General features: G+C 30.7%; 4 protein-coding genes across 6 annotated transcripts in view; 3 read left to right on the forward strand and 1 right to left on the reverse strand.

Annotated features, from left to right (window-relative positions):
- The first annotated feature begins 230 nt into the window (after nucleotides 1-230).
- On the forward strand, nucleotides 231-1,480 carry LOC135953844 (isochorismatase domain-containing protein 1). The gene is made up of 3 exons (XM_065503856.1): nucleotides 231-426; nucleotides 641-850; nucleotides 915-1,480. The coding sequence occupies exons 1-3, from the start codon at nucleotides 304-306 to the stop codon at nucleotides 1,194-1,196; spliced, it is 615 nt and encodes a 204-aa protein (XP_065359928.1). The 5' UTR covers nucleotides 231-303; the 3' UTR covers nucleotides 1,197-1,480.
- A 524-nt stretch (nucleotides 1,481-2,004) lies between these two features.
- LOC135955115 (protein KRI1 homolog) lies at nucleotides 2,005-5,053 on the forward strand. The gene is made up of 5 exons (XM_065505416.1): nucleotides 2,005-2,197; nucleotides 2,261-2,563; nucleotides 2,624-3,834; nucleotides 3,899-4,062; nucleotides 4,125-5,053. The coding sequence occupies exons 1-5, from the start codon at nucleotides 2,074-2,076 to the stop codon at nucleotides 4,927-4,929; spliced, it is 2,607 nt and encodes an 868-aa protein (XP_065361488.1). The 5' UTR covers nucleotides 2,005-2,073; the 3' UTR covers nucleotides 4,930-5,053.
- Nucleotides 5,054-5,745: 692 nt separating this feature from the next.
- Nucleotides 5,746-8,590, reverse strand: Kaz (Katazuke). The gene is made up of 2 exons (XM_065503699.1): nucleotides 8,495-8,590; nucleotides 5,746-7,212 (listed from the first exon to the last, which is right to left on the reverse strand). The coding sequence occupies exon 2, from the start codon at nucleotides 7,172-7,174 to the stop codon at nucleotides 5,993-5,995; it is 1,182 nt and encodes a 393-aa protein (XP_065359771.1). The 5' UTR covers nucleotides 7,175-7,212; nucleotides 8,495-8,590; the 3' UTR covers nucleotides 5,746-5,992.
- A 407-nt stretch (nucleotides 8,591-8,997) lies between these two features.
- DEF8 (differentially expressed in FDCP 8 homolog) overlaps nucleotides 8,998-12,679 on the forward strand; it is a 48,739-nt gene continuing 45,057 nt past the window's right edge. The window contains exons 1-4 of one of the 3 annotated variants that reach the window (XM_065505588.1): nucleotides 8,998-9,878; nucleotides 9,981-10,025; nucleotides 10,147-10,476; nucleotides 11,681-12,194. In XM_065505588.1, the coding sequence (XP_065361660.1) occupies nucleotides 9,128-9,878; nucleotides 9,981-10,025; nucleotides 10,147-10,476; nucleotides 11,681-12,063 (1,509 nt within the window). In that variant the 5' untranslated portion in view covers nucleotides 8,998-9,127 and the 3' untranslated portion in view covers nucleotides 12,064-12,194. Of the gene's footprint in view, nucleotides 9,879-9,980; nucleotides 10,026-10,146; nucleotides 10,477-11,680; nucleotides 12,195-12,679 lie in introns of those variants that run through there. The other 2 variants (XM_065505590.1, XM_065505589.1) reach the window with 2 other exon arrangements.

Genomic DNA, 12,679 nt, shown 5'->3' on the forward strand with positions numbered 1-12,679 from the left:
TAAAAAATCCCTGCTTAATTTTGTATGACAAACCGCCATGTAAATTAGATGGAGGTGTTTGACGAGTCTAACTGACGAACATGAATCATGTTCGCTGCCGTACAAAATACAAATCTGTACGAACAGTTTGTGCCTAAAATTATGTTAACGTTTTTTTTCTAAATTAAATTAATAACCGGACTAACAGTCCGGCATCACTTTATTGGAACAGCTGTAGGGTTCTATAAGTCGATTGTTTGTTATCATTATTTCTGCATTTTTACCGCATAATTATTATTTATCAAAATTAATTTAACTGCAACTATGTCCTCACGTTTGCGTCACTTAAATCCCAAAAAGACTTTATTCCTTTTGTGCGATGTACAGGAAAAATTTCGTACTGCTATGCCGCTGTTTGACAATTTGATCAAAAATGCTAACAAATTAGTAAGTAGAAAGTTCCATCTAATCAAATTGATTATATCACTATAAACGAATTAATTTTAATAGTATTTACGTATAGTATATTTCCATTATATGCATGTCATCGGACAATAGCCAATGTTTGGGCCTAGCACCATTGCATTATTTACGAAAATACATATACAAGAACTTTGCTAGGACTATTTTGTTATTGAAATGTGCACTTTTTATTTCCTAGACAAAAGCTGGCAAAGAATTGGAAATCCCATTAATAGTTAGTGAACAATATCCCGAGCGTTTGGGAAACACTGTGAAGGACATCGATATTAGTCATGCTGAAGCCGTCGTAAGTAAGACTCGTTTTAGTATGATGGTACCAGAAATAGAGGCTAAAATTAAAGAGATTTTTGGTGACAAACCTGACGATGTCGTTCTATATGGTTTGGAGGTATGTATTTCCGTTAATCCATGGAACAATACAATGGTTTTACTAATTTTGTAATCGATTTCAGTCTCATGTTTGCATTGAACAAACTGCAATTGATTTTCTGGAGAAGAATATAAGGGTATCATTAGTAGCTGATTGCTTGAGCTCTCGTTTGAACCAAGATCGTGACTTGGCTATAGAACGTTTGCGTTCGGCTGGCTGCATAGTTACTACCAGTGAAAGTGTTATTTTCGATTTATTACGTGATAAAAACCATCCCAAATTCGATGCTGTACGTAAATTTGTAAATAACCCATCTGCTGACATGGAATTGGCTACTACATCAAACTCTAATTCCAAATTGTAAATATGCGCATTTACAGTGGGAGATTTGTTATGATAAGCAAAAAAGTTAAAGCATTTAGTAAATTAAAATGAACTACATATTGTTTTGTAGTAGTTTTAATTATACCCCTTGGACTTGGCAATATTAAAATTAAACATAAAACTTTTATTTTAATTTAAAATAGGTTGGTACATTATGGTTTAAGCGAAAACAGACCCTATTACTTCATAGAAGCCAGTAATGCACCGACTTTTTTTGGGAAATTCAAATTGTAAATAAAAAGGTGAATGAAATAGTAAAATTAACCATAGTATTTTTTTTTTGTTTTTTGACGGTTGTAAAAAAAGTTAAAAAAAAGTTTATCCGAAGTATACTTTAAGATAAATATTAAAAACTATTTTTGGTAAAGAAATATTGATAAAATTGGGGTTCAAAAATATTTTTACCCATTGTCGTTCCGAATTTCTATTTATCTGTCATCATATGGCGAAATGATAATGCAAAAGATTTTAAGTAGAAAATGTGACAAATCTTCTATATTTACCAATACTTTTTTGTTTAACTTGTAACTTTGATGTCTAATAAATTTAATACTTAAGCTGTTCTATCTATGTTGATCACTAGTAATTAATATATAGGAAAAAATCAAGATAGACGTGGTTTTTTGTTTATATTTCAACCATAACCTATATATATTGTTTAGCTATGCTTCCCCTTCACTACATACAACTCTGTTTGACATAAATGCATATTTGACATTTCTCTTTTAACTCTTTCTCAAAAATAAAAATACATATATAATCAAAATAAAAACCGAAACACGTGTGAAAAGAAAAAACTACAGAAATTTATTAAAACTTTTTGTCACAATTTTAAATATTTTGCAAAATTAATCAAAATGAATAAAAATCTATTTGATGATAGTGATGATAATATAGAAGAGCATAATTTTCATATTAAAACAAATGAAAATTATGCCAGTAGTTACAATACTTTAAGGAAAAAGGAATTGTTGCAGAAATGTAAGTTAACAAACCATTTTATTTTGGACTCAGTGTTTTGAAAAATTGTTTTTATTTTTACAGATAAAGATAAAGGATTGGATGTTTCAGAATCCGATTCTAATGATTCTGATTCCTCTGAGGAAGATGAGGTCTTGGATCCATCATTTGATCAACATTTTTTAAAGACGTTAGCTTCATTAAAAAGTAAGGATCCAGCTATCTATGATAAGTCTACCAAATTCTTTAAAAACGTGGAAACTGACGATGATTCCGACGGAGAAGATGAAAAGAGTAATACAAACAAGGAAAAGAAATCCAAGCCAGTGACTTTGAAGGATTACGAAAGAAAGATTATTTTAGAAAAGGGCGGTAAATTTGTAGATGGTAAGTGGGTAGATAAATCAAAATAAAGCACTTTTATGAACAATGTATAATTTTAAACAGATTCTGATGAAGATGATGTGGAAGATCAAAGCTTTCAACGTCCTCTATCACCCTCTTTGGTCGAAGAAGAACGTCGTTTAAAAGCAGAATTCAAAAACGTCATGAATCAAGATGATGATTCGGGTGATGAAGAATTTGGTGGAATATTTAAGAAACGTGAAAAAACTAAAGCTGAGAAGGACAGAGAAGAGGAAGATTACCTAAAATGGTTGGCTGGCAAAAAGGAAAACATTGAAGAGGATGTTAAAGAAAAATTGGAACCTTTGAAAAAATACTGGAACAATGATAAATTACCTTCTAGTGAAAAGTTTCTAAGGGATTATGTTCTCAACAAAGGTTATACAGAGGCAAACAACTATGATGAAATTCCGACATATGAAGAAATTGTAGGCGATGCACCCTTATCTGAAGATGAAGAAGAGTTGGAAAAACAAGCAGAATTTGAACAGAAATATAATTTTCGCTATGAAGAACCGGATCAAGAATTCATTAAGAGATATCCGCGTACAATCGAAAGTTCGTTAAGATTGACAGACGAAAAACGTAAATTGAAGAGGCAAGAGACTAAAGAACGTAAACTTCAAGAAAAGGAACAAAAAATGAAGGAATTGGAAATGGTAAAAGAAATGAAACGAAAAGAAATTCAAGAAAAAATTGAAAAGCTAAAAATGGTCACCGGCAATGATGAGTTGGGTTTTAAAGATGATGATTTGGATGAAGACTTTGATCCCGAGGCTCACGATCGAAGAATGCAAGAACTTTTCAATGACGACTACTATGAGGTGGACGAGGGAGAAGAGAAACCCGAATGTCCCTCAGACATAGACGAATTGAAAGTAGAAGATTGGGATAATTATGATCCTAATGACGATGGAGGGGCATATGATTATGATGACAATGATCGTCATTGTGAAGATGAAGATTTCAATATGGATTGCGAGTATGATGCGACCAAAGCAAAAGAAGAATTGCAAAAGGAACTCATCGAGAATACGAAAAAACGTAGAGGTGGTCGCAAGGGTAGAAGAGATCGATTTATGGAAATAATTAAAGCTGACAAGCCTGTATTTGATCCAGAGGATGAGCAGACATATGGTGATTATATTGATGAATACTATCAGCTAGATTGTGAGGATATAATTGGTGATACCCCGTGTCGCTTTAAGTATGTAGAAACGGCACCAAATGACTTTGGTTTAACTATTGAAGAGGTAAATATAATTAACAGCATTTTTAATTAAAACATAAATTGTGACTAATTTGCTTTAATTCTAGATTCTTTTAGCCAAAAATAAGGAGCTTAATCAATGGGCCAGTCTTAAAAAAGCCATACAAATACGACCCGATCAGGTGGAGAAAAAAGAGCAAAGACTTTATAAACTTAAAGCTAAAAATGAAGATTTAAAGCGTAAAATATTTAAAAGTCTATATGGAGATGGGTAATTATTATATTAATAATTCTACTTAACTGTGAATTTAAACATTTTATGTTTTTTTGTAGGTCTGATGATGAAAATGAGGAAACAGAAAAAGACCAAACAAATGAACAAAATTCTACCAATCCAGATACAAGTGCCACAACTGAAAATACTACCGCTAACATAGTGCCTGGAGAATCTAAAAAAGCCAAGAAACGTAGAAAGCGTAAAGCACAAAATGCCCAAGCAGGAACAGATAATAGTGCTGCCGAAGAAAAGCAAACAAATGACAGTAACAATGCAGAAAATAAAGAAACTGGTGAAGCAACGGCTGCCAAGAAAGCTAAAATAGACCAAGTAGCAACAACCGATGGGTCAGCTAATAGCAAAATGACAACTGATACGCAAACGGATTTAGGTAAAACGAATAAACAGAAAAATCACTCGCAAAATGTTACTGCCAATAAAGGAAATAAATTCTCAAATAATGACAACAAAAATCCATTTAATAAAGGCGTTTCCCATAAACAAACAAAAAATACCGGCAATAAAATGTTCAACAAAAATAATCATGCACAACAAACAAATAATTCTCCAGGAGGTAGTAAAACTGCATCCAACAATAATCCGTTTGCTAAAGGTTCTACAGAAGATGGTGTTGGCTCCTTGCCTCCGTTGCGAAAGAATATTGCCAAAACAAAAAATGTTAAAGGTAATTTCAAATCGAAAGATAATAAATTCAAATCTAAATTCCAAGGCAAGAAGCCGTTCAATGGAAAACAAACTTCTAAAGGAGATGGTAAAGACATAAGTGATGACCGCCTAAAGGCTTATGGTATTAATCCACGAAAATTCCATAAACAACAAAAGTATGGAAATAAATCATAAAAACTATACTTTTAACTATAGAATTATAATTATGTATGTGTTAGAGATATTTTTTAAAAAATATTTATGTAAATATTTTAATAAATTTATTAAAGTTGTAATTTCTTTTGACTAATTTTGAAAATGTTTTGTGTACTATAAATATTCGTCTGTAGTGGAAGTAATTTCCCGGACATTCTTCATTCCCGGGAAATAATACTATAATTCGTTCATTACCGGTACTTGGAAACAAATTTAATATTAAACAAGAGTGCATTATTTGGCTGTGCCGAATCTTATATAGCCTTCACCAAAGTTTACTTTAAAATACAAATTTGAAATATTTTTTGGTAAATTTTTTTTTTAATTTTTTGGTAAGAAATTCAATTTTTTTTTTTAATTTTTTGGTAAGAAATTAATTTTTTTTTTAATTTTTTAGTTAAAAAATATTTTTTTTTGAAAAAATTCGAGTTAAAAAATATTTTTCCCGATTTTGACTCATTGTAGGATCGACTTACTTTAGCCCTACATAAATCGTTGCAATGAACTTTGAAATATCTATCATTAGAGATCCATATTGTACATATTAATGACTTAGTAATCCAGATATAGATCAAAAATAGGCCAAAAATCGAGGTTGTCGATTTTCTCGATTTTAAATAGCAACCGAGCCCGATATATTGAAGTATCAATCATGTTTGTAAGTTATTTGGGGACTACGGAAAGTTGATTTCACCATACATACGGTCCAGAATATAATACTTTGTGGGGTCGAAAAAAAATGGAAAAATAACTTTAAGAAAAAAAAACTTATAAAGAAATAAAAGACAATCTGCGTTTAGATTAGGTAAATTTATTATTATTAGTTATTATGTGATTATGTATTAAAACATATTTCAAAGCAATTATCAAAGATTCATTTTTGAATACATATGAAAAATAGAGGCATAAAAGACAATTAAAAAAAGCTGTTGGAAAAATACACTTCATTAATATAAATATATAGTTTAGAACCAGCAATGAAAACAATAAATTCTAAGTTATTATTACCATCTATATCGTTTCACATTTTTATTCAAATGACTTACATTACGAAAACCTTTTCGATCTTTGGAGTAGAGAATTTAGTGTTTGTAATTGGACATATAACGACACCATTTTCCTTGGTAATTTCCGGTATAGCCAGCTGTCCAAAGATTTGTCCGTTTGGTAACATCATTGGTAAATTATGCTCGTTTAGCGGAAGTCCCGTTATTCTGCAAATTAGACGACTTTGCACGCAGTGAGAATATGGCAAATTTGTAGCGATCTTATTAAAGTCTTCTTGACATACGGGACAATTTAAATTTTTACAGTTTGTTGAGAAACATTGGGGAGTCTTTAAAGATGATAGCCCGGCCTGCACTGCAATGCTGAGTAATGATTGCGAAGATATCTGGAATAAACGATAATTTTCATTGCGGAATTTTAATACCAAATCCTTCCAACGACTATAATCGAATAGGCTTCTGTACGGTTCAATAGTTGTATTAGGCTGGTATGCCAACAGAGCCATACATTCGCAAATTTCTTTAATTTGAGTTTTTTCGAAAGCCGGAAAATGCTTTCTAGCATGTATTACAGCCTCAGTTCTTAAATCTTTACGCACAAGTTCAACAAATTCCTGTACCCGTAGGTTAAACTCTATGTTTGAATTAATTCTTCTTAGCTTGGATTTATTATCCATACACCATAAAATGCATTTAGTAGTTTTGAAACTTAATAGGTCTTCTTCAACTTCACGCGAAGTGTGGAAAATATCCAAATTCGTTAGATGTCTTATATCAGAATGGTTTGACAGTCTGTTGGCCGTTTCATAGTAACCCAATCTTAGAAGATGTTCTATCACCATACGATCCATTCGCATCCGTTTCCATTGATCAATTGAAGCATGCCATATTTCCATATCAGAACTTGTTTCCGGCTGAGCTATGCCTTTAAGGTGTCCCAATTTCTTTTTGCACACAAAGGCTGCATTCAATTCCTCATTAATGCTCTCCTCTGACTTGCGTTTCAAAACTTGAAGTCGCTGAACCACATTTCCAACCATCTTGCTAACGTCCGAAACCGTTGGATGTATTGTCAACGCTTTTTCGACATCTCTGGAAATATTTTGTATTTGATCAACTTCTCTATCGATGGTTTTTTGTGCAACACGAAATTTTTTGTTAATGATCTCATATGGAACTTTTAGAGTTGAGTGCTCCAATGACTTTATTTCAGACATCTTGAAGATTAAAGTAAGCTACGCGAAATTAGTGTACCCTGAAAGTAAGTAGGTTTATTAGAGACCTTCTAACAAATTGAAAAAATAATGAAATGTACCTATAAACTAATATTTTTTTATCAAAGCAATATTATTTATTTATACATATATGTATGTACGTAGTTCGATAATGTTTGAAAGCTGTTAAAATAATGTCTAAATAATAGGGTAACATAGAGACGACATAGAGACGACTCTATGTACAATTCACTATGCTCTAAAATTTAGAGTCTAAATCATAATGACTCTTAAATAAAAACATTTTTAATATAAATTAAAAATGTTTAATATAAATTAAAAAACTTTTACAAAACCATTTACAAACCTACTTATATTTGAAAGCAGCGTTTGCGGATAAATACAATTTGAATATACCTACGTACTACGTATCTCAATGCAATACAGTATTGGAAATTGTGTTTCTGTCAAGATTAAAAATGGTGACGCTAATTTGTTTGTTCCAATAACCGTATTTTAGCGGTAAATGTAGTTTGACTATTTCCGTAATGGTAATTCGGTAACGATAATTTCTGTCCGACTTGAATTAAAAAAGTTTTCAAAAACTTTTTTTTTATTTAATTTTAAATTCTTTAAAAGCCCCTTTACACCATCACATATTATGATACACATTTGGGACAGTATCATATTAAAGTGTTTTTTTTTGGAATTTAAATTTTGAAGGCGGAGTAACACGACTCTCAAATTTCAAATGTCCCACGGTATTTTGAAGCTAACGTTAATTGCGATTTTTCGGTAACGGCAGCCAGAGGTAGCCACATTGGTTTTTGTATATGCTATGATTTAAAATTCATCAAAACTGGACATTACTTTTTGAAGGACACTTATCGCCAATTATCGCTTACAATGTAAAAAAGGTTAATTTACAATGTTGCCCACATTCAAAATAGCCCTGCGTTAAACATTCGTGGCTGGATTTAAAATTGAGACTCCGTTTACACAATACAATCAATAACAAAAACCAACTTAAGATGAACTCATCCAAATGAATGGATATGGAGGCAACATTACCAAAAAAGTAGTTTATTAAATGCCTTGGAGAGGTTTTAATAAAGATGTTTATATGTCCCAATTTCGTTTTAGAAGCATAAACAAAATTGTGTCAACAATTTTGACACCCAAAATTGTTTTTTGTTTGTAATTTATTTTGTAATCTTATGTTTGTTCCACTTAAAAATTTTTGCTTTAACAAATTATATACGCAGCAAATTAAATAAATTGGGTTTATCCAAAAAAAATTAAGTTTAATCTAGGAATAATTACTTTTCTAATATTTTTGTCTGGCACTGAATATATATCTCTGAATTTCTTTGTTTTTATAACTTGGAGAAATGCCATCTAGTGTTGTTGAAGTATTGAGTATTTGGTTATTTAGTATTTGGTTTTATCAGGTACCTGAATGCAAACAAAATGCAACGTAGTCAGGAATGCAATATGTCAAAAACTATATAAACAAAATTTGGTACAATGATTAAGGTTATGCACCAAATATAAAATTGTAATATTGTAGCAAATTATATTTTTTCCATTTCATTTAAATAATAGAAAAAACCTTACAAAGTTTTGAGTAGTCAAATACTTACACTTACACAACACTTTTTGAGGCAAACAATGAACAGCTGATAGAAATTGGAGATTTAGTATTGGTACTAAGTGTTAACGATATTAGTACGTTTTTGTGATTAGATTGTATAAATAATATGAGAATAGAAAGACAAAAACAACAAAATAGTAGTGAATTTTCCATCCCTGTTGTTGCATCTAATCAAAATTGTAAAAAATTGTTTATATTTTCATCTCTTCATCGTAATTTGTTGTTTTGTTTTACAAAGTGTTTGAAAAATATTCTAAAAATAGATAATTAATATCATTGTACGTGCATATAATTATGTTAATATGAATTCATTGCGTGACAGCTTAGCTAGTATACCGGGTGCGGTTACAAATTTTATCAGTGATACTGCATCGGTAGCTTCCAGCTATATTCCGATAGGCGTAGGATTTCATGGTCAAAATGATTCCATGTCTACGGGTTCTACAACGGAATCTCTAAACAGTTTCAATGAAATGGATAGCAGCTCTACGGGGGCGGTTCTAATAAGTGAAAAATCCTTACCCATACCAGCCTCATTGGTCAAGGAACAATGGCGTTTAATATTTACATCCGATGCTAGTGAACAAGATCTGATGGAAGCCATTAATCATTGCAAAGATTTAGTTTTAATATCTGAGGAAAATACTGAAGAACGCCGTTGGTTGGTTAGGCATTTGGTAGATTTAAGGTATTCATTGGAAGAGTTGTTGGAAGCTAAAAATGATAAAGTGGAAGTGGGCCCCTCTGTCAAAACTGTAGTTGGTCATCATTTTACTGCGCGCCAGAAAGGTGTTGGCAAAGGCATACCATTACCTACTGCTCGTAACTATTGTGATCATTGCACGGGTATCATTTGGAGTGTAGTTCAGGCTTCCTATCTGTGTACCGATTGTCGCTATATGGTGCATCAAAAATGTCTAGATAGTGTGGTGAGAGTATGTGCTCATGTTATAGCCTCCGAAAGGCAATATCCTATTTTAGATATTTGTCCAGAAATTGGTTTGGCGGCCCAACGTTATAAGTGTTCGGAATGTAACACCTTATTAAACTTTAGTAAGTATGAATTCCTATTCAATAATTATTGTTGTTGTTGTGACTGTCCTCATTTGTATGAATGTATTTTGTTTGTTTTTTTTTTCATGTTGTTTATTAAAGCTCCCAACTACACCACACAATGTTTTGGCAAAAGAACCAAACATGGTTGGTACTTGACAATTAATTATTCGATATTTTCTTAACAATATCACTACATTACATTTATTTTTTTAAACACTCACTTATAGAGAGATATTTATAGTTATGTTTTATTTTTTTTTTATAGAAAATTCCTGGATTGAACCACGTTTGTGTGATTATACCGGTTTATACTTTTGTCCTTCGTGTCATTGGAACGATGTGTGCATTATTCCAGCTCGTGTTGTTCACAATTGGGATTTTGTTCCTCGCAAAGTATCTCGTTCAGCTTTACAGGAAATTAATTTGTTTCTCGATAAACCTCTAATAAGACTTGAAGACGCTAATCCCAAGTTATTTGTTTTTCTGGAGAAATTGGCCTCACTAAAAAAGTTACGCCAAAATTTGGTATTTATGCGGAAATATTTGTCGGAATGTCGCCAGGCAGTTGATGACAAATTATTGGAAACACAAATTGGTAAGTGAAAATGTTTTTATTTTTATAAACACTATCTAATTGGCTGCAATGAGCAATGAGATTTTAGATATTTTCCTTGCTATACCTTTAATTTTAAAAATTTTCAAAGTTAATATCCTTTTTGAATTAATAACAATATTTGGTTTTAGAATTTCAAACAAAATCAAAGGATAACGAACAAAACGTTCATCCAGAAATTTTGGTAATCAAATCCAATCTGTGTATGTGAAATCATTCAAATAGTTTTTATATTATATGAGTCTATCAGCCAAAGGTGGTTTATTCAACTTACAACACTTTTGCTACATTACTTTTTTATATTATGATATGTGCAAAAACAGCTCCATCTGCTTTTGAATAGTAAAAGGTAGCTTACCCCACTTATGTATTGATATTGGTAATGTAAGGACTGTATGTAACGCCAGAACAGCAACCAAAAAATGTAGGGTTACGCCACTTTTGCGTTGATGGCCGGCCTGAGTATGATTGATACATCAATATAATCGATTATATTGTTATTTAAAATCGAAAATTGGCCCAGATATAAGCAACTGTCTCGATTGTATCTTAAAATTTTTTTCACTACTTTTTTTCTCAATTTTTTTTTTTTCAAAAATAGTACTCTTTCTTGTTTTTGCACCAATTTAATTTCACAAGAATTTTATTTCACCAACATTTTTTTTCATTAAACATTTATTTTCACTATAAATTGTTTTCAATCTTACAGTATATTTTGGTGAAGGTATTCAAAATTCGGCTGTGCCGAATATATCTTCTTACTTGTTAGGTAACTTATTTTTTCTGGAAAATTGTATTTTCTTTTGAGGAATTGAATATTTTATTAATAAATTAGAAACTATGTATATCTGATCTGTCAGTTGTTATTGGGATCTATAAGTAGATTTTTGTAAAGAAATTTGGGTAAAAAAAATAAGTGAATAATATAGAAATAATAAATAGAAATACAAGTTTAAAGTTCGATTAATCAAATTTCAATAGTTCAACAATTAGTAAAATTTCAAATACCAAAAGTAATACATTAAAATGTAATAAAATTAACTTAAAATTAAAAAAATATTGTAAACAAAGTGATCTCAAATGTATGGCTAAAAAATTAAATTGCAAAACAAGCTTACACAATTCCAAACATAAATATTTTAAACAAAATATATTTCATTTCGAATTGCCTTTTATATTCCTTAAGGTTTCCGTCGCCATCTTATACAATCTAATGAATTTTATTCGATTAATGATTTGGAACAGACTGAAAATGGCGCACTGGCTGAAATTTTACATAAAGTTTTTAACTGTTTCGACAAACACATACGCAATTGTTCGATGTGTACTGCCAAGGCGTATATCTGTGAGATTTGCAGTAATAACGAGGTGATATTTCCATTCGATGATGGCTGTATTATATGTGATAAATGTAATTCGATATATCATCGTGTTTGTATGACACGTAAAAATATGATTTGCCCTAAATGCGTACGGGTTCAGGAGAGACGCTTGCAAAGAGAATTAATTATGGAAAAACATAAAACTTCCAATGATGCAGTAGAAAGTGACGATAATGACGAGGATTGAGAGTGCAATTAATAATAATCATAATATTTTATGTAATTTTAATGGTAAACATGTACTAATTTTAGGTTTAAAAGTGACTATGTATATACAATTTTATTTTTAATAAATAAAGATATATTTTATTAAAAAAATATTTTGTCTCTTGTTTTGGAAATAGAATAAATCCAAAATCAACAAAATTTCACATTTCTTACGTTTAAAAAAATATGTTTACCAAATATTCCATTTAAAATCGACTTTTTTAGTTAGGTTAGAATTGTAGAAAAAATAAGCTAATCTAAAAAAAATGTTGTTTATTAGTACTATTTATGGGTAGATTGTTTTAAACAGTATTTTTGCTCTTTTGTAAACTAACTTTTCTGATTTGCGACATGTTGTTCCGTTTCTGTAATTTGGGCATCTTTATCAAGCAGTACATGTTTTAAGTTTTAGATTTTCATTTGAACAAAATATGCCAACTCTAATTTTTTTTTTCGAAAACTTGAAAAAAATTTAGTTTTTTTAACCCATTTGGCGCCGCTGTACTCAATTGAGTACAGTTAAATATTAAGCGATATTTTTAAAATTTTAATAGTTTTTGTGATTTTTTCACGTTTTTAGCTTAAAAAGAACCTGT

The sequence above is a fragment of the Calliphora vicina genome, chromosome 3, assembly GCF_958450345.1.
Source record: "Calliphora vicina chromosome 3, idCalVici1.1, whole genome shotgun sequence".
Lineage (NCBI taxonomy): Eukaryota > Metazoa > Arthropoda > Insecta > Diptera > Calliphoridae > Calliphora > Calliphora vicina.